Below are 26,063 nucleotides of genomic sequence, written 5' to 3'. Positions count from 1 at the left end.
CATATCTACCAATGAGCTTTTGAAGGCCCTATATCAGCAAATGCCTTACCCGGTTGTTTTGTCATGGATGGCTTTCTAACGTACTCAAGACGAGGTGCTGAATATTGAAGAGGTGGTGAATATGAGAATGAAAATGCAATACAATGAATGAAGGACTTGTTTCCAGACTGGCCAGCTAGTGTGTGTGTGTGTGTGTGTGTGTGTGTGTGTGTGAGAGAGAGAGAGAGAGAGAGAGAGAGAGAGAGAGAGGAAGCTAACGTATATAAACAAGTTTCTGTGATATTTTTGTTCTTCCACTCTTCTTTCCTTTCGTTTCGCCCTTCCTCCATCCATGGTGTTAGTTCACAAAAAATGATAATGCAGGTCCAGACAAATCATTCAAATCTATGCATAGCCCCAAGTCAAGCGCATTTTCACATATACATACATATAATTCGATCTATGCCTTACCTGAAGAGTCATTTTACATATAAATTACATTAGCATGCCACGAGCAAGGCACAAAGGAGTTCCCTACAGCTAGAGCGACACCCCACAGAAGGAAGACATGCACACAAGCTGCACGGTTAACCTAATAATACCATTCTTGCGCCTGCTGTTCAAGCATACACAGTTTCTTCCTTTCTTGTTTCTTTGTAGGGAAGGGGCATCAATCTATGGATATCGGTGAAAGCAGCAGTTTGGTATTGAGCTGACTGCCCGACAAGTGGTGCATCTAAAATAGAGTCCGGAATTGCTTCAAGAGTCTCCTCAAGCAATGATTTCACTGTCTGCATGAGAAAACATGGCAAGTTGACAAACCAAAACAAACTTTATAAGCCCAGTTACTAATACACTGCTCCACTTTGTCAAATTCTGATAATTTAGACTGGATTTTTTGTCAAAGCAGTAGATTGTTAGTGTCAAACTTTCACAAAATCCAATCTATACAGACTACTCGTAATTGACAAATAATCTTAGATACTCTGCACCAACCCTGCAGCAGGAATTTAAAAAAGCACTCAAGCAATTAGGCGACATAGTTGAACTGTCACACAGTCACATGGATGCGGGGTAAGGCTGCTAGTGTGGGTGCAGGAGCCGGTGCGGCACATCCCAAAAGAATAGGGTGCGGGAGTGTGGCAAGGGTATATATGGATAAATATATTATAATATACAAATATATGTATTTATAGTGTATATATATATATATATATATATATATATATGTATATGTATATATATATATATATATGGTTGTTTCTTAGCTTAATTTGTCTTTTTTTTTTACTTTTATTACTGTAAATAAAGAAAAGGAGGGAAAGAGAGAAGAAAAAAAGAGGGACTTTTTTTTCTAAAGAGAATAACATAGGGTACGGTTGGGGTACAAGTTGGAGCCACACCCACACCCGCACTTGCATTGCATCAACGTGAGTGTTCCACCTTTTTTGAAGAGTCTGTGTGACATAGTTAATGCAATAGGATGGCAGATATAATTGGTGGGGCAGGACTTTGGCTTTAGAAAATTTAAATGAGTCCATGAAAGTAGGTAAAGGAGTGTATATTACTCAGCAGCAAAACAGACTAGCAGCAGCAAAGTTGTGTGTATAATGCTCAGCAGCAAAACAGACTAACAAATCAATCCGACGACCAGATTTGCTCTGGTACCATGTGAGAAACCTCAAGAGAGATCCATAGAAGAAATAGTTGAAAAGGATGAGAGCAGAGGCTGAAAGCAATACGTCTCAATCAGGCAGACATTATGGACCTTTAAGTAAAAGGTGTCACACCCTGATAAGAACTTTTTACAATACCCTTACACGGTAGGGAATTTAGAAAATAGATGTACACATATTATAACTAACAGGGATTGGAATCAACATTTGATCCAGATCCAAATATTATCAAATACAACATGTCTCTTAGCAGACATTAGAAGAGCATTCACCACCACCATCATTATGGAAATGCTGCACGAGTAAAAGAATCTATTGTTGACAGATGAAAGTACGTGAAAAAAGTTCAAACACCTCATATTTGAGCTTTTATATCGAGGTATATTAAGAAAAATTATCAATTAAATAAACATAGTCTTAGCTTCCATATGGAGATCGTTGGAGAACAGGTCTCCATACATCGAAGTAAACAATTCCAAAGGGTCATGAAGCTTTTATTGGAATAAAAGGTAAGACATGATTCTTGTTAGAAAGTTATGTTATTGAGCTTAGGTAGCGCTGTGGAATTTTAAGAAATTCCATAGGTCATATTCTTTCTTTTTAATTTTTGTATGGACTTCTTTGTAATTCTGGCTGTCAACCCTTAATCTCTTTTAATCAGAGATTAGGGTTAATGAAAGATTGATTTTACTCTTTCTTCCTCAGCCTTGTTCAACAACTCTTACATATCCAACAAACCGAGCACTTCTCATCAAACTCTGAACTCAAGCCTGACATAGGAATCAAATTGTCAGACCTGTCTTTGAAGAAAAGGACTACACTGACCAAGATGCTCATGCCATAAAATCAACTTATCACCATTTAGACAATTAGAAAAAACTAATAGGCAATTAAAGGAGAGTCTTGTTACTTGCTCCAATGACTCCAGAGAGGAGCACAAACTGAAGCTGAAGAAATATGGGCTAAATGATCTGCCTTGAGTGCATACATGTTTCCCATCACTTCCTTCTTTTGTTGAGTGCATACATGTTTCCCATCACTTCCTTCTTTTGAACTTTCCCCTCACAGAAGAGGGAATGACTTCGATGGAATAATGTGTATCATGAATGACTTTAAAAGTTTAAAGACAGATGTGATATTCTTTTCGATATCAAGAGCAAGAAACACAATAGACAAATTTATGGAGGAATCAGATAATGGAATATGGAAACTTATGCAATCTACCATAGAAAAGATTTTAAGTGCATCTATACAGCATACTCTGGCAAAAGAAAAACGCAACTGTTCTAGCAAAGACCAGAGAAGAACTACTTCTTATGGCATACCTTGCATTGACGCATAGCAGCATCTACTTTGCATTTCCACAAGCTATTTCCTGGTTCTGAGTGGAAAATATTTAGCAATGGCTGCATTTAAGAGCATGAAATGAGTCACAGTCATTAGAATTAATAAAGAAGATATGCATCTACCCAATAGCACATCATTTAAGTATGTGTACAGGTGCACATTTGGGTGTGGAGCAATTTCAAAAAACTTGGGAGCAATTGTGCCTCCCCTCGCCACACCTTTAACTCCTTTAACTGGGTAAATAGAATCAATGTAACCTGACCCTAACAACGACAACTTCTCTCATAACTCTGGCATCCTTAGGGTAATTAGTTTTCAATTTTTTTTATTTTTTTTTCCTTTCCCGTGTGTTCGAGCTAGCCATTGGCTGGTCTCTAGTGGCTGCTCCTTTCTCTTTGGTGTATTATAAGGGTTCTCTCCTTGTTTCTTGTAAAGCTTCTCGGAAATTGGAATATCCTATAACATCTCTTTTGGGCTTTTGATCATCCCATGTATGTGCTTTGGTGAACATCTTGGAAGCTTCTAAAGCTCTTGGTGTAGAGAGTTGTGAGGATATTTGTGAAATACCTTTCTTTTTTAGTGTGAGAGGACCTTCATTAAAGAAGTCATTTCTCCACATGGTATTAGAGCTTCACAGATCGTGAAAAGTGTTCTTTTATCTTACCTCAAGAATCATGTTGTTGAATGCTTGTGAATTGGTTGGAGACAACTTGAGCTCACCTTTGTGATCCTTTATCAAGTGTGTGCTCATGTGCTCTCCACATAAAAGGTTTGTCCTCTTCCCTTCTGTTTTACTTTAGATAGGAGGACATAATTCACCACTATATCTTTCTCAAAGCTCTCCATTGCCAAGTATGTAAATGTGCATCCACCATGAAATGTCATATTAGTGATAGAGGATTTTGGGGCTTTATAGAAGGAATGGAAATGGAAACAAATTTATCTCTTACAAAAAGAGGCGGATGATGGGACCTTTGAACTTGAGAAATAGAAGGCCATTAATGACCAAGATAAAAAAAAATGGAAGACTTGAACGGTTATGTCTTGACTTTCTCGATAGAAAGCTTGAACCTATCTTACGGAAACTCACACTATGAAAGATGTGTTGCACACAAATTCAACCTTCAGCAACAAATTATGAGTCTGCATCAAGACAATAAGACCATTCAGGAATATATGGTAGCCGTTACCCAACCTTGCGATGAGCTTGCTTTTTCAGACTTAGAAAGGCATGATGCTCATGATATGGTCTTCGACAAAAACAAATGCAAGTAAGAACAATTATACAAAGTTCGTCGTTGGGCTAAGGCCCGAATTGATGGGGTGAGAACTGCCCTCCTCCGTAAAAGAGGTGTTCCATCAAGTCATGAAGTATTAGCTGAACTTGTTCCGAAAGGAAATAGACTTTATAGAACTTAAGATTAAAAATAGTACTTTTTTTCATTTCAAGATTGAATAGACCTCCTCATTCTAAGCAAAAGTTATGAAGGAAAGAAGAAAATTGATTGTTATCAATCTAGCAAAGTTACACACCAAACCTAGGCATCTAAAACCAAGAGAAGATGAAAAGAAGGGTGCAACAATGAAGGCTATATCCGCCATACCAGCCATATCTTCTCTCAATATAAGATCTTGTATCAATGATTTGGAGGTCGGCTTTCATATGACCCCAAACCGAAACTTTCCTCCCAATCGTTGCACCAATATTTGTCCTTCTTTTGTTTTATACAGTGGATGGAACATTTTTTAATACCAAAGTAATGTTTTAAAAGAACTTTGGAAACAAAAGTTTCAAAATCCTCAAAATTAGATGTACCAAAGTTGGATCTAAATTTTTTTGTTAGTAGCTCAAACTGCCAATAATAAGTGTAGCATTTCCTCATCTAGAGGTATACAGAATCACCAGTTTAAAAGGTGGCCTGGGAAAAGCTCTAAAAGGGAACATCTTTACATTATGGATTTTTTGAACATCTATGATGTTTTATCTTTTATACAAGAGATTAGGAGCATGTCACTAGTGTTCCTTCTAAGATACGATCAAATTCTCCATGAGATTCATAGTTGCATTACCTATAGCTTCTCTCCATCTAAGTCACATAAACTCTTCTATTTTGCTGCCGCACCCGAGTTGATGCGACTCGGGTGCTGGTGCGGGTGCGGGAACGGGTGCGGCTCCGACTCGCACTCAAGCCCAGTCAACACGAGTCAGATGCAGTCAGCCACACCAAACTATATACGTCCAATTATGACATGCACTTGACTCGCATCAAACTCGAGTTGGGTGCAGTCAACCTGCATTCGGTCTAAATGTGTCCCATTTATTGGTTTTTTGTTTTAATTTGTTAAAACATTAACAAAAAGAGGGTTAGGGCTTTAACTCTTTTCAGTCGAAGTCCTCACCCCTGCTACCTTTACCCATGCCCTGCAGTGCAGCCTGCTCCTCTCGACGATCTTCACATTTTTCTAGTGGCCGGCGGCAATCTTCCATAAGCGGCAGTAGTCTTCAACTTTCTTCCAGCGACGAGAGGCATTGTGGAAATGCGACTCCACCATTGCCATCTCTTACAATGACAAAAGCCGCTGTGTCTCCACCCAAATCCGTCGGAAAACAAACAGATTGAAGCTGAAGACTCTGAACCCACCATAACGCTACCACACGCTAGATTCCAGCATGAGGAATCACTCCATTTGTTTGTTTTCTTGCTGTGCCTTGTGTGTTTGTCTTTCATTGCATCTTTTTTAAGTCAATTTTACTGCTATTTGATACTTTCATATCATGCTATCGTGGTATAGAGCCTATATGCCTAAAGAGTATACGGTTCTCAACTTCTCATGTTTTCTACTTCTGTAGTTTTGTGGACTGTGGTATACACTGCTGAGTGTTGGACTGCAATTGCTATTATTGTTGTATACATTTAAGCATTTTATTTAGATGCTTGTTCAGTTGTTCTTGAATCTACTATAAAAGTTTGAAAGTTCAACTAACAAATATATATTGTCAGCCGTGTACATATGCAGCCATGTATATATACTTTGCAACTGATATAGTGATATATTATCATGTTATAAACTTATAATATATAATATAAGCTTTTGTATATATGCATTATGCAGCAGACCAGCTGTGGTCAATGTTGTTCTTTTGAAGTTTTAATTTCAAATTTTTCAATTTCTGTGTCTATGATTCTATCATTTTTTGTATGCTCTATGTTAGATTGTTAGTATGTTATATTACTAAATTACTATATATAATATATGTTGCTCTGATATTTTCATATGCAATACAATTATGCAAGTATGTTATATACATTAATAACTAAATTATAATAATAATATATACATGCTCATGTTGTTATATATATATAATGATAATAAAAAAAATATCCTAGCTGCACCGCCGCACCTAAATTTTTTGGGATGTGCTGCTCCGGCACCCGCACCCCGCACTCATGTGACATAGCCCTCCACGTGGACAAAGCTGATTCGGAATTTTCTTTCATCCCATGGCATAATTTTTTTTCATGCTAAACCAGAAAGAATTCAGTTTAAGGTGGAGGATACCTATCCAGAAGTTTTGCAACTCACATATGATGACATCAACAAAAATCTGACCAAAGTCTTGGTGAAGAAGATCTGCCAATTGGAATTCTGCTGTAATTTAAGGTAACTACATTCTTAAACATTTTTCTCAAACGTAGTGGCATTCCATTTCAATTTATTTAGTCCTCTCATGAAAAGTATTATTTGTCTATGTATGTAATACTTTTATTCTTATTGATGATGTAGAAATAAAGCATGCACGAGAGTCGAAGAAAGCACACCAAGGTAACATGGAAAACCCTCAACACGAGGGAAGAAAAACCACGGGTGAGGAGGTCTGACGCCCACTAGCAGCCAGACACTCTCTCTCTTAGAAACTTCATTAACACAAAGATTAGGGTTTACAGAGATATAAGTAGTCCTAATTAGGACAAACCGGATCGGGTAAGGATCCGGACCCAGACAACAAAACTCGTCAACACTCCCCCTCAAGTTGGGCATACATATCAAACATGCCCAACTTGGATACATTTCTCTCAAATGGAGTTACACTTAAGGTCTTGGTTAGGATATCAGCAGTTTGATCTTCAGACTTTATGTATGGTAGTGTTAATTCCTTAGCATCAATTCTTTCTCTGATGAAGTGACGGTCAATCTCCACATGCTTTGTTCGATCATGAAGAACCGGGTTGTTAGCCAAGTTAATTGCAGACTTGTTATCACAATACATCCTCATAGGCCCTTCAATCTCTATTCCAATATCTGTCAATAAGATCTTCAGCCATAACAATTCTGATACCCCAGTAGCCACAGCCCTATATTCAGCCTCTGCACTCGAGCGGGAACACACACCTTGTCTCTTGCTTCTCCAAACAACTAAATTTCCCCCCAAGTAGACGCAGTACCCTGAAGTAGATCTTCTGGTGTCAACACAACCTGCCCAGTCTGCATCAGAATACCCTTCAATTTCAAGAGATCTTTGTTGCACATATAGAAGTCCCTTTCCGGGATTCTTCTTCACGTAGCACAGAATTCTATCTACAGCCTTCAAGTGCATATCTGTAGGTGCATGCATGAACTGGCTCATCACATTTACAGCAAATGTGATATCAGGTCTAGTTAGAGTGAGATAAATCAGTTTGCCAACTAGACGTTGATATCTCCCTTTAGCTTCTTCACACAACAGTTCTCCATCTTTGCTACCAAGTTTATGCCCAGCATCTATAGGAGTAGAGGCTGTGCTTTCCTGTCTCCTTCAGTAGATCCAGGATATACTTCCTTTGACTAAGTACAAGAGTTGTACCTGATCTAGCAATTTCAATACCCAGGAAATACTTCAGCTTACCAAGATCTTTTAGATCAAATTCAGTAGATAGTAAACCCTTTAATCTTGCTATCTCTTCCTTATCATCACCTGTAACAATCATATCTGTTAGAATTTATAATGTAAGTATACATATATGTTTTTGTATCTACTATCATATATCTTAAACTCCTAGCAGTTTGATGTATGATTTGTATATATAAATGTATGTGTGTATGCATAGGACTTTTTGTAACTTTTTGTATTTATTTTGTCTTTATTTTTCATGTCTTTTTCTAAACCTTTTTCTTTTCCTTTTTTTATTATGAAAGGAAGTAGCTGTTGGGAGTTCCCAACGGCTAGAAATCTAGCCGTTGGGAGCCCCAACAGCCACTTCCTCTTCCTCTTTTCTTCCTCCTTTCTTATATACTTCCTCTATAAATAGGGCACTTGGGACCTTTGTTCTTTTAAGGCTTTTTGGCCTCTCTTGTGTATTCTTCTCTTGAGATTAATATATTTGGTATCTTCTCCTCAAGTTTGAGGTTTGGCTTTGCATTATCTATTGAAGTTGTTGGGATCTTCAAGAGTGTATCTCTTGAAGCATTTGTATTCTCGAATTTGGGCCTGATTTACATGGTATCAGAGCAAGGTTGTGGCTCTTTGTCGTGCTGTTTTTTTTCAAGACTTGAAGATTCAGCTATTACTCTTTCTTTGGAGCTGTGAAGCACTCCAAGTGTTCGATGTATTGTCGGCTGTGATTTAACACAAACACAAGAGGGTTTTGTTTGCTGACCTCTTTTGGTGATATTTGTGACGGGATCAAGCTTCCTTGAGGTGAAGATTGAAGCAGTTTTTGGCACATCAAAAGCTTCTTCTTTTTTTTGTGGTTGTTTTTCATCCTAGCACTACCTCAACGTCTCCTCTACAAGGTACACATTATGGATGAAAAAAATTCTTCTACTCCTCTCCCTAAACTTACTTCATCAAACTATGTTTCTTGGGCAAAAACTATGGAACATTTCATTAGAAGTAAAGGCTTATGGGGACTTGTTGATGGATCTAAAAGTGAACCTCAATTAGTCCTAACCAAAACCATAGATGGTAAAGCCCAAGAACTAGATGGAGTGGAAAAAGACAAGGTCATGAGTGAATACGAGAGAAAATGGGAAGAGTGGAAGATAGGACATCACAAGATTATCACTTGGATTATTGCTTGTGTTGATACTACAACTATGGGCCAAATAGCAAAACATAATTTTGCTCATGATGCTTGGGATTTCCTCAAGAAAACCCACACTATGAAAGATGTGGCTTACATGTGCAATCTTCAAATGAAGATTGCAAGTCTCCAACAAGGAGATAAGTCCATTAAGCAATACGTTGGAGAAATTGAGCAATTATGGGACGAACTTGCCCTATTTGAACCCGAATGGTATGATCCAAGAGACATTGGAGTGAGGGAAAAACAAATCCAAAGGGAAAAATTTTATAAATTCATTCTTGGTCTTAGACCGGAATATGATGGAGTCAAAACTTCCTTGCTTCATAGACATAAGGTGCCATCTATGAATGAAGCCATAGCCGAGCTTCAAATGGAGGAGAATAGACTCAATTTTTGTAAAGAAAAGAGTGAAAGTGTTCTTGCTACTTCAAGACCCGGCGCTCATATGAGAACTTATAGACCTCCTCATTTTAATCGAAATTATGAGAATAATGGCAACAAGAAGATTATATGTTTCCATTGTCAAGAAGAATGACACACTAAACCTAGGTGTCCTAAATTGAGGAGATTTGACAAAAAGACAAGTGTGGCTGGGACAATGTATGAAGAAAGCAATCGATTTGACGTAGACAAGCTTATTGATGCTCTTCAACCACTACTCAAAGGGAAAGGGACTTCTCCAACTTCCGGAGCAACGATAGCATCTACATCTTCAAGTAAGTACTCTTGGATTCTTGATTCTGGAGCTTCTTTTCATATGACCCCTTGTAGTTCATTACTTACCGAATGCACTAAGGAGGAATCGTGCCCTTTTGTTAAAACCGCCGATGGAACTCCTCTTGAAATCAGATGTGTTGGGAATATTGATCAAAATTTTGATTCAAAAGTTTTCAAAATACCAAAAGTTAGATTCATTCCCAAACTTAACTTAAATCTCTTGTCGGTTTCTCAAATAACAAATCATGGATGTGATATTGTCTTCTCACAAAATAAATTTTTGATACAGGACCATCTTTCCAAGAAGACGATTGGGGAAGGTTCTAGGAAAGATGATCTCTACTATGTTGATTATTTGGATCTTTCCAACCTAACTTGCAATGTAGTCAAGAAGAGTGACATCCAAATTTGGCATCAAAGACTTGGACATTCAAGTTTAGGAAAAATGTCTTGTATCCCTTTTTTGGAAGAGAAATGTAAAGAAATGATCTCATGTGATGATTGTATTAAAGCCAAAATTAAGGCTTTACCTTTTGGAAATAGAAATTTTGTTGCAAAAGCACCTTTTGAATTAGTGCATTCGGATGTATGGGGTCCCGCTCCTATTATGTCTAAAGGTGGTTTACTTTATTATGTCATTTTTGTAGATGATTTCTCTCGTTATGCTTGGGTTTACTTTCTTAAACGCAAATCGGAAGTCTTTTTGAATTTCAAAAACTTTTACAACATGATCAAAACTCAATTTGGTGCAAACCTTAAAATTTTTAGAAGTGATTCCGGAGGAGAATTCATTTCCAATGAATTCGAAGAATTCCTAAAGGAAAAGGGAGTTATACACCAAAAGTCTTGTCCCAAAACCCCCCAACAAAACGGAATCGCCGAAAGAAAACATAGACATATTCTTGAAACAACAAGAGCTCTCCTTATATCAAAAAATTTTTGGGCTGAAGCAATTCTTACATCCATTTACTTGATTAATAGAATGCCCTCTAAAATTTTAGAAAATATTTCACCTTTTCAAAAACTTTTTAATTTGGAGCCAATTTATAAAAGATTCAAAGTCTTTGGTTGCAAATGTTACATTTTAAATGACAAAAATGATAAACTTTCATCTAGGGCTATTCAATGTGTCTTTATTGGCTATTCCGAAACTCAAAAAGGATATAGATGCTATGATATTGAAAAAGATAAGGTCTATGTTTCTAGAAATGTGATTTTTTTAGAAGAAGAAAATGGCTTTAATGAAAATAAACCCAAGCATGAAGATGAATATTCCTTTTTATGGATAAAAGATGATGATTATGATAATGATGATGATGATGTTTTGCACTCTTCATATGATGATGCTATAAATGAGGTTGATAGCACTTCTTTTAATAGACCACCACCAAGGGATGTAATAGTTTATGAGAGAAGGTCTCAACAAAACATCCAAGATTCTCAACCTACTCTTAGGAGATCTGAAAGAGATATTCATCCACCTCAAAAATTTGTCTCCTACGAGTCTTTTTCTCCAAAACATAGAGCTTGCTTATTAGCTATTCACTCTCTTGATGAACCTTCATCCTATGTTGAAGCCAAAACTAACCCACTTTGGGTTGAAGCCATGAACAATGAACTTAAAGCCCTTGATGATAATAAAACTTGGGACATTGTGTCTCTTCCTATCGGGAAAAAGACAATAGGATGTAGGTGGGTTTACAAAATCAAAACTAGAAGTGATGGATCTATTGAAAGGTATAAAGCTAGACTTGTTGCCAAAGGATATGCCCAAGAATATGGGATTGATTACGAAGAAACTTTTGCCCCTGTCGCTCGTATGACCTCTGTTAGAGCTCTTATTGTTGTTGCTTCTATTAAACAATGGTCCATATATCAATTGGATGTCAAAAATGTTTTTTTGAATGGTTACTTAAATGAGGAGGTATACATGGACTCACCCCCTAGGCTAGATGTACCTAAAGGCAAAGTTCTTTATCTCAGAAAGGCATTGTATGGTTTGAAACAAGCTCCAAAAGCTTGGTTTGATATGTTTAGCAATGTTATGTTTAAACAAGGATTTAAATCATGTTTTTCTGACACAGCTATGTTTGTTAAAAACACAACTATAGGTACAGTTGTGTTGCTTTTATATGTAGATGATATGATTATTACAGGTAATGATGCCAACGGAATTATGCAGGTAAAGACTTTCCTTAAGAATGAATTTGAAATGACTGATTTGGGTAAACTAACATATTTCCTTGGTATTGAAGTTGCTTATAGTAGAAGAGGATACTTGCTCTCACAAATGAAGTTTGCCAATAACATTATAAGCAGATCAGGAATCACTGATGACAAGGTAGTGGACACTCCTGAAGCTTTAGGAGTAAAGATGAAGATTGATGATGGAGAAATTCTAGAGAATCCCACCCCCTTTCGTCAATTGGTGGGAGCTCTCACATATTTATCCATCACAAGGCCTGACATATCACATGTTGTACATGTTATAAGTCAGTTTCAACAAAGACCCACTTCATTACACATGGGAGCTGCATTGAGGATTGTTCGATATGTCAAACACACTATCACTAAGGGACTTTTTCTATCCTCCTCATCAAACTTGAATATGATTGCTTATACTGATGCTGATTGGGGTGGAGATCCTAATAATAGGCATTCCACCACCGGTTTTTGTGTTTTTCTAGGTGACTCTCTTATTTCATGGAGATGCAAAAAACAACATAAAGTCTCTTTATCTTCAACTGAAGCAGAGTATCGTGCAATGGCTACCACCACCATGGAGATTGTATGGTTGAAAAGCTTATTGAAGGACATTGGAATTGACCTCAATGACGCCACCAAGCTCTGCTGCGACAACAAAAGTGTCATCTATATTGCTAGCGATCACACTTTTCATAAAAGGACAAAACATATTGAAATTGATTGTCACTATGTGAGAGAGGAATATCTTAGCCGAACAATTGATCTATCTTTTGTCCCTTCTGAATATCAACTTGGAGATTTCTTCACCAAAGCACTGGCTTCCGCAAGATTCCAGTTTCTTCTTGGCAAACTTTCGGTGATTACACCGTAAGTTTGAGGGGGGGGGTGTTAGAATTTATAATGTAAGTATACATACATGTTTTTGTATCTACTATCATATATCTTAAACTCCTAGCAGTTTGATGTATGATTTGTATATATAAATGTATGTGTGTATGCATAGGACTTTTTGTAACTTTTTGTATTTATTTTGTCTTTATTTTTCATGCCTTTTTCTAAACCTTTTTCTTTTCCTTTTTTTATTATGAAAGGAAGTAGCTGTTGGGAGTTCCCAACGGCTAGAAATCTAGCCGTTGGGAGCCCCAACAGCCACTTCCTCTTCCTCTTTTCTTCCTCCTTTCTTATATACTTCCTCTATAAATAGGGCACTTGGGACCTTTGTTCTTTTAAGGCTTTTTGGCCTCTCTTGTGTATTCTTCTCTTGAGATTAATATATTTGGTATCTTCTCCTCAAGTTTGAGGTTTGGCTTTGCATTATCTATTGAAGTTGTTGGGATCTTCAAGAGTGTATCTCTTGAAGCATTTGTATTCTCGAATTTGGGCCTGATTTACAATATCATCAACATAAACCAATAGTAGAGTAACTTTACTCTCTCTTCTCTTTACAAACAGGGTATGATCTCCATTTCCTTGTTTGTAGCCATGTTTCTTCATAACAAGTCTGAGCCGTTCAAACCATGCTCGGGGAGACTATTTCAGCCCAGCATTTTCCAGGCTTCTCAAAACCTGGTGGCATGCACATGTACACCTCCTCTTCGAGATCTCCATTGAGAAAGGCATTTTTCACATCAAGTTCGCACATCTCCCAACCCTTCAACACCGCCAATGAAATAATAACTCTAACAGTCTTCATCTTTGCTACTGGAGCAAACGTCTCTAAGTAGTCGATCCCATATTTCTGACTGAACCCCTTGGCCACCAATCGTGCTTTGTACCTCTCAATGTTCCCATCTGGTTTGTACTTAACAGTGTAGACCCACTTCGACCCAACCAAGTGGGCTGCTTCAGGAATATCAACCACCTCCCATGTCTGATTTCTATCTAAAGCTTCCATCTCTTCTTTCATTGCATGAGACCACTTAGTGTCACCCTGAGCCTCTGTAGCATTCCTGGGAATCACAACCACAACCAAGGAGGATACAAAACATTTATAGTCAGTGCTCAATCTAGAGTAAGATACGAAGTTACCAATAGGGTGCTGGGTACATGACCTGACACCCTTTCTCAAGGCAATAGGAAGATCCTCCTTTTCTTTTCCAATCTGAATTTTTCTTCCAACATCTTGCTTCTGAACACGACTTGGATCATCCAAGGAAGAAGTAGGATTGGGATTCAGTGTAACCTCCTCATCATCAATCACCTTGTCAGTACAAGCTCTTCTCCTGGAATACACATGTCCAAACATACGATTACCCTCTTGTTCTGTCACCATAGGATGCTCTCCCTCCTTCTCCTGTTCATGTACATCAGTAGTCGTCCCCTCTTCATCTTTGCCAAGCACCTTGGCAACAGGATTCTCTTCATGCCTGTAATCCATAAAGTCTGTAAACTGAATTTCCTGTGTGGGAGAATACTCTTCCTTAGACATTAACTTCTCCCCCTGAAGAGAATTCTCACCAAAATAGGAGACATGTTCCAAGAATGTGACATCTTTAGTAATGTGAAGACGACCAGTGGTGGGATCTAGACATTTATAACCTTTTTGAGTGGAAGAATACCCAAGAAAGATGCCCTTAATAGATTTGGGATCAAGTTTTTTCACATTGGGGCTGTGGTTATGTATGAAACACACACATCCAAAAACTCGAGGAGGAAGGTGAAAAGGTTGACTACTCCCTGGAAGCATAGAGTAGGGAGTACGACCCCTTTAGCACACGACTAGGCATGCGATTAATCAAGTAGACACTAGTAAGGATTGCATCACCCCAATAGTATTTTGGGAGATTTCTTTGGAACAATATGGCTCGGGTGACATTGAGCAACTGACGATTTTTCCTCTCAGCAACCCCATTTTGAGGGGGGGTATAACTACAGGATGTCTCATGAACAATCCCCCTCTTTCGAAAGAATTCTTCAACAGTGAGACACATATATTCACGAGCATTATCAAACTGAAAAGTCTTGACAAAATTTCCATACTGGTTTTCCACTAGGAGGATGAAAGTTTCAATAACGTGAGGCACCTCACTACGATCTTTCAACAAATACACAAAGGTACACCTTGAATAATCATCTATAAAAGTTATAAAGTATTGAAAACCACCACGAGAATGAATGCCCGAAGGCCCCCACACATCAGAATGAACCAAGGAGAAAGCTTTATTAGAACGACTATTTGAAATTGGATAAGAAGCTCTAACATGCTTCGCAAACTGACACACATCACATGATAACATGGAAATGTTTAAACTAGAACATAGTTCAGGGAACAAATGTTTCAAAATCCCAAATGGGATATGACCAAGGCGTTCATGCCAAAACAAAAATAACTGACGACACTCTTCCTCCTTCTTCTCTGTCCTGCTGACTGCTGACATAAGAGCTGTGACAATGCGTATAGGAAGCCGATACAGCCCATCAGACACCAAACCAATCCCAATCCTCTTCCCTGTCACCAAGTCCTGCAAAACACAACGTTTTTCAGAAAATATAAGCTCACACTTCAGTTCCTTGGTAATCTTACTAACAGATAACAAATTTAAGGGAAGATGGGGAACATGCAAGGCATCATGAACTAAAAAATTATTTAACAAGGAAAGACTCACTTTCCCTGCCACAGAAGTAAAGGAACCATCGGCAAGGGACACACGTTCCTTTCCCGAGGATAGCTTGTAGTCATGGAAAAGCTTGGGGTTGCCAGTCATGTGATGAGTGGCACCGCTGTCAACAATCCATTCACCCATATAAGAAGTACCTTCTCCCCCTGAAACGGCCAATGCCTGATTGATCTTCACCTCATCTGGTGTATCTGCCTGACCAACATCAATCTTGTTCAAATATGCTCGTAGCTCACGAATCTGTTCTGCAGAAATAGAACCTTTCCCATCACTCAGACTTGTTGCAGACGATACAGGCTTCTTCCTACTAGAAGACCTCCCCCTACTATCCTTCTTCTCTGGATACAGGTCCCAACAAAAATCCCTAGTATGACCAAGTTTTTTGCAATGTGTACATTTTCGAGAAGAACGAGGAGTTCCCACAGGGGCACGGCTAACATAGGCAGATTGTTCTTCCCCTTTTCGTCCACTAGAGAGCATCCTTCTCTGTTCTTCAGCTTCAACTCGGGAATAGACATCTTCAATACTAAATGATTCGTCAGAGTTAAGAATCTGACTCCTTATATTTTCAAATTCATCATTCAGTCCGGATAAGAAAAGGAATACCCTGTTCTCCCATTTATCGGTCATATACTGCATCTGGTCATGAGGACACCTCCATGTAATATCAGAATGATAGTCAAGGTCCTCCCACTTCGATTTCAGTGCTGCATAAAAGTCTGCAACCGAGAGAGCACCTTGTCGCAGGGAATATACATCCTTCATAAGTTGATACACCTGAACTTTCCTTTTCTTTTGACCATACATCTGCTCCAAAATAATCCACATATCCCTTGTAGTCTTCTTGCGAAGAATGAGGGGTTGGATATCAGGGGACACTGAATTAACAATCCAGGTTTTTACCTGGTTGTCTTCAAGAAACCATGTATCCCAAGCCATACTATCTGCAGCAGGTTCAACCTTTCTCCCATTCACATAGGCAATGCGTCCTCGCCCTGCAATCCCCATAGTAATTGCTGCAGACCATCGTGAATAGTTCTCCTTGGTAAGTTGGATGGTGGTAACTTGAACCGGTACATGATCAGTCCGCGCAGACACAACATCAGGTAGGTTGGTATTGACTGAAGAGGAAGACGAGTCAGCCATGATCACAAATCAGAAGCGGCTGCCACGGGGTAGAGTGTTGTGGATCAACGGTAGAAGCGGTGTGAGCAACAGGAGCGGCAGGACGCGGCGGAAGCAGCAGCGTCGGGTGGCAGAGCACTGATGGCGGCAGCAGAGAACGGCGGACAGATCACTGACGACAGTAGCAGAGAACGACGGCGGTGGCAAGGAGCAGCTGACAGGGAGAATCCAGTGGAAGCAGATCACTGGACGAAACTGAGGGAGCAGGTCGCTGGAAAACAGAGTGGCAGGAACAGGGGCTTCGTGCGTCGGGCGCCAGAAAACAAGGGGAGGAACGCCGGAAAAAAAGGAATGAACCAGGTCGGACGGAACCTGACGGAGGCAGAGGCAGAGCGACGCTGGGTGGGTTGTCGCTGGACACAGGCGTCGGGCGAGGTGCAACAGCACAGCACAGGCGTCGGGTGAACAGTGTCGGGCGATGATGAACAGTGACAGGAGAGGCTCCTGGTGCGTGCGATGAACAGTGCCGGGCGAGTCCTCCTCCAACACGAACCAAAACGAATGACCAACCAATAACGCCGGAACTTCACGGCTCTGATACCATGTAGAAATAAAGCATGCACGAGAGTAGAAGAAAGCACACCAAGGTAACGTGGAAAACCCTCAACACGAGGGAAGAAAAACCACGGGTGAGGAGGTCTGACGCCCACTAGCAGCCAGACACTCTCTCTCTTAGAAACTTCATTAACACAAAGATTAGGGTTTACAGAGATATAAGTAGTCCTAATTAGGACAAACCGGATCGGGTAAGGATCCGGACCCGGACAACAAAACCCGTCAACAGATGACTTACCCTAACCCCTTACTTAAGAGAGAATTAGGGTACAAAACATAATTACATTGTAAACCAGAAAGATATAGAAAATAATTAAAGAATTGTCAGGTTCTTTAATATTCAAAAAACTGTCTCATCGTCAACACTCCCCCTCAAACTGGAGCATAAATATCTACCATGCTCAGCTTGTTACAACACTTTGAAAATTCACTAATTGCAAGAGCTTTAGTACAGATATCAACAGTTTGTTATTCAAAGACCGTGTGAGTTGTAAAGATCACTCCTCCTTGAACTAAATCACGAATGTAATGACAGCCTACTTCAATGTGTTTAGTTCTTTCATGAAAGACCGGGTTGTTTGCAATGTAGGTGGCTGCCCTGTTATCACAAAACATTGTCATAGGTAGTTGAACTGGAATGTCAAGGCTTTCAAGCATGGATTTGACCCACGTCAATTCTGCTACCGTTTGAGTTATGACCCTATATTCTGACTCAGCACTAGACCGTGAGAGCACATTCTGTTTTTTGCTCTTCCAGGATATAAGATTCTCTCCTACAATAACACAAAACCCAGTAGTAGCTTTTCTACCTTCAACAGATCCTACGTAGTCTGCATCACTATAGGCTTGGGCATCTAAGGTTTTCCTTTCTTGAATAGTAATCATTTACCAAGAGAAGATTTTAAGTATTTGAGTATCATCCATGCAGCTTCCCAATGGATCTTCCTTGGTTTCTCCACAACTGCGAAACTAATATCCGGTCTTGTAACTGTGACATAAAGAAGCTTTGCAATTAAAGATCTATACGTCTTAGATTCTACAGGTCTTGACTGCTCATCATATAGGTGTAATCGTGGATTCATGGGAATGGTGGCAGGTTTTGCCCCCAACATTCATGTTTCTTGCAATAAGTCCAAAATGTACTTCCTTTGAGAGAGAACTATTCCTTCCTTATTACAAGTCACCTCTATCCCAAGAAAATATCTCAAGTGTCCAAGATCTTTTGTGACGAAGTGCTTTTAAAGAAAATTTTTGGTCTCAGATATACCTTGTTTATAGTTGTCAGTCAAGATAATATCATCAACATATATTGCCAAAATAACCATACCCAACTCTCCCTTCACTGAATGATCAAGAGGTGACCTCTGGAATCCACTTTGTGAGACAATATCAGATAGTTTATGAAACCACGCATGGGGACTTTGTTTCAGTCCGTATATGGCCTTCCACAAAATGCACACCTTCCCACACTCCCCCTGAAGCTCGAAGTCGGGTGGTTGTTGCGTATAAACTGTCTCCTCAAGATCGTCATACAAGAATGCATCTTTGACATCCAATTGATGCATCTACTAGTCATAGTGAACTGCAAAAGAAATCAAGATGCGAATGGTGCCTAACCAGGCAATCGTTGAGAATGTGTCAAAGAAATCAATACCATACGTCTAAGTATACCCTTTTGCGACCAGCCGAACTTTATAGCATTCAAGGGTCCCATCTGCATGGTATTTGACAGAATGACAGTAAATACCCATTTGGAGCCAACAATATCACAACCGGAAGGAGGAACAACAAGGTCCCACGTGTGGCGTTCCTGTAAAGTATGTATCTCCTCTTTGATAGCCTGGTACCAATTAGGGTCTAGTAATGCTTGCTGATGACATGTCGGAGCAATATAAGTATACAGGTCATTCTTGCTATAGAGGAAAAGATTTCTTCATAGTTGTCATGTTCTTGAGAGTAACATTCAGTAGTCATGGTTTGAACTCTATGGACTTAGTTCCCTACACGAGCCAAAGTGCCCTAGTGGCAGGGACATAACCTCAAGAATCAGGATTTTACGCAGTTGGGCAACAATGAAGCCGCTTGATAGGCTTTGATTTTCTTGTGTAGTAAGCTGGGAAAAAAATGAATATGGACTGGGATTGCTTTTACTTACCTTAACCACCGAGCGTAGACTTGGTCTATTGGGCCCATATTTTCCAATGACAGAATCACTGTAACCCTGAAACTTCTCAATAATCTGTAGAAAGTAGAAACTACTGATAGTAAGGGTGATGAAAAAGAAAATAAAAGGTGAAGCCATATATAACGTACCCTAGCTAACCTGGCGACGAGAGATAGTACTAGCAGGCAACCCATATATTGTGCTGTCAACGTGGCCCAGCATGGACCAAGGGCTGTCATGGTTATGAGACGTGTTAGAAAAAGCAGGAATTTGACCTAGAAAAGAAGTAATCCCTTCAATAACAAAAGCACTATCAAGAAAAAAAGGGCAGACAGTAATAGCATCTTATTCAGTATGAATAGATGACAATTTCAAATGACTCAAAAGTTAAAATGGCACTTGAACAAAGCTAATGAAGCAAAAAATGCTTATGAAACTTCTTTATATATTTCTTAGACAATCTATATAGTGTTTTTCCCATCATGAACAATCACTTCTTCCATATTTCCAATTGTGGTAAATCACAAAAGAATTAACTTCACAATCAAAGGAGCCCTTATATGTAAATAACTCAACAAAAAGAAATAGTTACAGTAAGATTGGATCTGGTCCTGTAAGAACCCAAACTTTGTAACCCCTTACATAGGGTGAGTTGAAATAATTAGAGGCATCTGAGTTTTATAATAGAGGTTACCCCTCGAGACTCACAGGCTAAGCCACATGGGTAATTCACTAAGGTACACATACTTGTGTCGCCGTACCTATACCCAAAGTGGGTAGTTGGACACACTTGAGTACCTTTTAGATCGTAAGTGATTCATTTCCAATTCAGTTTTCATTCTATTTTTAGAGTTATTGTTCATTAACATGTAATTTTTTTATTTAAAATCAGTTGTTTATGTAAATGTTGCTTTCATTTTGATTTTTTATGTTATTTTGCATACACACACACACACACACTCTTATATATATGTGTGTGTGTGTATATTCGGCCTACTCCCATACCCACATTTTCTAAAGTTGTTGTGTCCGTACCCGTATCTCCATACCCGTACCCGAACTGTACCCCCATGTGACTTAGCTCACAGGCCATAATCAAGCTGAGGTTAGGGTGCATGAGTGCCTATCAACGTTTCGTGCAGCTCAAGATCGGTAGCCAGCAGCCAACACTGCTACTACATCTATAGCACAAAACTTAAACTTTACCAATAACAGTTGAATTTTTTAATGTCAACTGTGTCAGCTACACAAGGACAAGTTAGGATCGATAAGAGACTAACTCAGCAGAAAACATAATATAAGAAAGTCATAAAGAATACAAAAAATTCATACTTCCTGTAGGCAGCACGACCAACCATTACTCCATGAGCTCCTTGACTTCTTGCAGCAAGTACCTATCAATCAAACCAGAGACCAACAAGGAGCTAAACTCTTTCAGTATGAACATGCACAGCCACAGAAAAATGAAGGTCAGAAGAAAAAAAGAAACAAAACCCACAGTTCTCAAAGAAATATGTCAATTTCAGATTATCACAAGCTTCATAATTCTTAAAATCCTTCAAGCAAGTTTTGATGCCTTTTGTGTACACATATGCAAAATAGTGAATAGACAAACAAGTTCTATTCAATTTTCCTAAAAAGAATGTCTTCTTATGATATTCCTGCTCAATTAAACATGATTCAACTCAAGTTAGATATGTTCTACTTCTATGCATTTTGAAAACTTATTTTAGAGCTTTTCGAAATTCAAAGACAAAGGATGAGAACCCGGTAAATTGTCTCTCTCATTTTACAATTACAGGAGAATCATCCAAGAGAATTTGAATAAACACACGAAATTGATAGAGGTAAAGAGAGGAAAACTAGTAAACTAGTAACTATTAAGACAAATTCTTCAGATACATCAGTTTGAATTGACAGTATTAGCATTGCTTAGGAACCCAAGGCATCAGGGTCCTTTTGCTATACAGCAAGAAATAGAACGATAGTAAAGGCATTTTTCTATAAAATGAAGTGAACCATTTCTTGCAAAAATGGTGGAGTGCCTGAACATGAGTCATTTCCTACTATGTGGCATGAAAGAAACAGACCCAGTAGATTCACTTCAAAATTTGCCTCCAGCAGCAGAACCAGGGAATTTGTGTAGGAGGGCCATTGTTATCAAAATTTTCAGCACGTTTAGTTTAAAATATAAAATCACTCAATTCTCAAACATATCAATTCTTAGAATCCATATACCTGACTAGGTTGCTTGAAATAGATGCAAGACTATCATCATGACATGATTTGAGTTAGCATGCTAACCTCATCTATGCATGTTATTCCTCCATTTATTGTGAACTGTAGATCAGGGAAATCACGTAGCAGACCAAAGTAGTACTCGTATCTGGCAATAAAGATAATCAAAACATCTTGAACTCTCTAGAGAATAAATATATATATATATATATGTATCTATGTGTGTGTGTGCTATATATGTAAGAGGAAGCAACCTCTCATGCCTTAAGTGAAGAACTTCAAGTACAACTACAAATAATGCAATAGGTTCAAATTCATTTACATATGAGGAAAGTTAGGTAGCAAATTCTCAGTTCTACTATCCATTTAGTATCAGGAATATGGATGCTTGAAAAGAAAGAATTCCCATACTTCAAGGGAGGAATCCTCCTATTTTCTGCAGGATTGAGACCTTTGAGCAGTGCCTTTCTGGCATGTATTATGAAATGCCTTGTTGGTGAACAAGAGGAAACTGTATCAACAAATTCACCTACGACAAGATCAAACACAAGTTAGATATCCAGAAAGTAACACTTGTATTGCTATTTTGTCTGCAAAATACTGAAGTTAATAATCTCACATAGTTGGTCATATGTATCACGGTCATCAACACCAATTCGACATTTCACACTGACAGGGACACTGGAATTTGAAGCAATTGCTGCCATAGCCTCTCCAACAAACTTCCCTTGCAGGCAGCAGGGCATGTAAGTCAGCCTATATAATAAAAGTAACATAAAGTACTAAAAAGGAAAAAAATCATGTTTGTAGCATAAACTACTGAATAGGAAAGAAAATCACATTCATATCGATATCAATTATAGAACCTTGGGCCTGAACATAAGTTGAGCACCAAAACACCCATGGCCTGCTACTTTTCCACTTGGGCACCCACAACTGAGATGCAGCAATCCAACAACCATCATTCTAAATATAGACTAAAGCAATTACAGGAGAAAGACAAAAGGGAAAGCAAAATACACACTTAAGATTGATCTCATCATAATTATAAGAATTTGCCAGTTCAGTAGCTTTTGCAAGGTTCTCCAGGTTACTGCCACCAATTTGTAGGACAATTGGGTGCTGCTCTGGAGGAAAAGCCAAAAACCTATCCTGAAAATTCAAATAATCCAATAAGGATCCAAAATCCAATCAAAATATTATAGTTAAAACTTGCCGAAATAAATGTTATCCCGTAGATCCAATATCAGGAGAACATCATAGCAACTTCATGTGAACCCAAAAAAAAAAAATGCCAACAAGCGATACCTGTCTTCCACTGAACCAGTGGATTTATCATGAAAATCAGTGAATTTTGTCGTACAGGTGGATTCTAAAAGCAAAAAGAAGAAGTGGGGAAAAAGAGCTGGGGAAACTAGGATGACTAACACATCATATCCATGACTTTTGCCTCTGACATCCAGCTCCTTATTTCAAAAATCTACTGAAAATTCTAGTCCTGCTAATTAACCCACTAGTGAAATATTAAGTATCTCAACTAGAAAGTACTGTCAAACATTGTGGGCAATGCATATAGAGTATGAGCCTAACCTGAGATGAATCTGGAAGAAAAACATGTGACACATAATTCTTCAAAAAAGGCAAGAAACTAATCTAGCAAGATTTGTAGGTTGCAACTACTAGTGTTAGGCAAAAAGAAAGATTCCAAATGGGAAAGTATAAGTAGAAGAAATACAGAAAGATATTTGATGTGTACTGGAAGATGTTCCCTTGTTAACATTGAATTTTTACACCATGCACTTGCTCAGGGAATGATTATGTAGGGAAGTGGACATATACCTAATATGCTAGTGATTTAGGCAGATGAACCCAATTCAAGCTTAAAGATTTAAAGCTTTAGAAAGTGTTTGTTCTTTCTTTTTGTTTCATGACCTGATAGTAGAACCAAAAACTGGTCAACAAGTATTTGAATTTAGTGAAATCCTTGCCTCATTGAAGCCTCTTACAAGTTCCAAAGATCAGACTTGCCTATCATGATAAAAGGCAAATATACTCCTAACTAGTAGGTTGCAATTCCCATAGGATGACATCATTTACTTTTTTTAACAGGCTCTTAAAGACAAAAAAGTATGATGTTTTGTGAAAAATCAAATGTTTTATATGCTATAATATTGAAAATTAGGCAAAAGCACAACCCGGTGGAGATTTTCTTATTATAAGAATCTCTAGCAACTAGCAATATAAGAAATTTTTATGTCCTAGAGATATGATCTAAGGCCTGTTTTGTAGTCTCACAAATACTTGCAAGGGAGCATATTTTAATCCTCCAAGGAAAAGCTCCACAAACAATGCAACTAGCAATTTTTCACCAAAGAGAAACCGTACTTCATTCTAAACTGATGACATCAACAAAATCAAACACATTAACAAGACAAGGAAATAATAACAATTAGATGAATAAAACTTGGTTAAAGATAAGGGAAATGATGTTCAGATTAACAGGAAAGTAAATGTGAATGTCGTTAGCACATAGGTAGGCACGCAAAGCAAGAATTTGTACAAGATTTTCTTGTTGGTGGACAATAGTCTCCGCAACAACCATTTCCGTATAGAGCCATGCATGCTTTGATATAAGTCGTGCAAGAGTCCTGTAGTGGTTATCGGTCCAATCCATCATAGGAGCGACACTGCAAAACAAAAATCCAAAAGGCTCATCAGTCAGTAAACTGAAGCTGCTAGTTAGCCAACAACTGCACTCTTGTAATGATATAAAGGTTTGCACCTGAACCATGGAGGAAGATATTGTTGGCAACTATTAATTCCAGCATTTGGAGAATCAATACCATGGCAAATAAATCTGAAGTTCCGAGCGACTGGCCTATACAAAATTATGTAAGGTTGTAGTCTCTGATTCTTGAGGTTGCTACGATAAGCTAGAGGAAATGAATGAAAGAAACTGTAGACTCCACACTTCATCATCGCTTCCATCGAGCATGCATTGGGTGAATCCCCCAACCTGGATATCCAACTAATTAAACTCCCCGTGTGTGGACTTTGACGCAGCAAAGCTCGTCTATAGTAACCAGAATCCAATAGATAACAATATAATGGCAAAAAATAGCAATAAACATATATATTTGGCTTATCAACTTTAATAAAAGCGCTTAGAAGTGCAACGGCTGAAATGCATATTGTAATGGAAATTTAATAAAACATCTAAGAGAGAAGAAAAATCTCCCATCTTATTCGGATTTCGGAGGGCAAAATTCCCAACTAACATTCTTGGAGCAAATTGCAATTCAACTTAACAATTTCCGCTTGTTTCACTGTGGATGCTATACTACAGGATATTACTAGACTGCCGCTGCACCTGTAGGTTCGGAAACAGTTTTTAGTGAAAGGTTAGCCAATAAAGAAAACCAAACAAATAGAATCTTCACATTCCTTCGAGGTGGAAGAAACACAAAGAACATTGAGATCAACAAGAGATGCAAGATCAAAATGCAACTACCAAAATCAATTAAACTACACGATATAAGCAATCATCAATTTAACCTCGCCAAGAAAAAGGGAAGCAACAAATTGGAAACATAAACGAGTAAGGAAGAAACATCAAAGTACCTCGAAAACCCGAGGAAAAGTAATATTGAAGACCAAACCACTAGAATAAACAGAAAAAAAGGTGGTTACAAACTGAGGCAGAATCAACAACGGGGTCCAAACCCAATAACAGATGGAAAGGGACCGACGATCTTGACGCTAAAAGAAGCGTAAGCGGAATGTTGGTCGGTGAAGGACGTCCGCTGGTTGAGATAGGAAGGCCATAGGAGCCAAACGTTTAAAACTTCAGCCATCGGCGGCCAAATTTCCGCAGGTATTTTAAAATATTTCAAAGTAGTGCAGCTTTAGAATATTACACGCTACCATAGAGTCCATCGTATTGTGTTATGGAGGGGTTGGGGTACCATCGTATTTTGTTATTGAGGGGTTGGGGTACCATCGTATTTTGTTATTGAGGGGTTGGGGTACCTTGGATGGAGGCTTGTAGAAGGTCAGTTTTGTTTTGATGGGGTTACTAGATGGTCATTTCTTATTCTAAATCTTTTAATGTGTTATTTTTTAGAGTTAAAGCATGGTAGAAGCAGCATATCCAGGTACTAGATATTAAAAGCAAACCCTCCACCAACAAGAGTTGGGTGAGTTGGGTGGAAGCTTCTAACTTTCTTTTGAATGATATAATGAAATACTATTCATACTCATCTAGTGTCCATCTTATTTTTTTGCTGTTTTTTTTATTGATTGTGCATGAAGGAAT

At 38.5% G+C, this 26,063-nt stretch overlaps 1 protein-coding gene across 2 annotated transcripts; it reads right to left on the bottom strand.

Annotated features, from left to right (window-relative positions):
• Positions 1-244: 244 nt before the first annotated feature.
• On the bottom strand, positions 245-25,623 carry LOC116245931 (uncharacterized). Of its 2 annotated transcripts, XM_050080776.1 has the most exons (14): positions 25,370-25,622; positions 25,027-25,118; positions 24,531-24,764; positions 24,309-24,435; positions 22,773-22,900; positions 22,615-22,684; positions 22,368-22,470; positions 22,160-22,277; positions 21,815-21,896; positions 20,843-20,904; positions 19,670-19,742; positions 19,502-19,585; positions 2,981-3,061; positions 245-770 (listed from the first exon to the last, which is right to left on the bottom strand). In XM_050080776.1, coding segments are annotated over exons 2-14 (1,335 nt in total). In that variant the 5' UTR covers positions 25,029-25,118; positions 25,370-25,622; the 3' UTR covers positions 245-599. The 2 variants fall into 2 exon arrangements, 1 of the variants encoding a protein (XP_049936733.1); XR_007574938.1 differs by lacking the exon at positions 245-770 and having other exon boundaries at positions 3,011-3,061; positions 19,660-19,742; positions 25,370-25,623.
• Positions 25,624-26,063: the final 440 nt, after the last annotated feature.

Source organism: Nymphaea colorata, chromosome 1 (assembly GCF_008831285.2).
Source record: "Nymphaea colorata isolate Beijing-Zhang1983 chromosome 1, ASM883128v2, whole genome shotgun sequence".
Lineage (NCBI taxonomy): Eukaryota > Viridiplantae > Streptophyta > Magnoliopsida > Nymphaeales > Nymphaeaceae > Nymphaea > Nymphaea colorata.
Note: the sequence above shows the minus strand (reverse complement) of the source record. Positions and strands in the feature narration are given on the sequence as shown.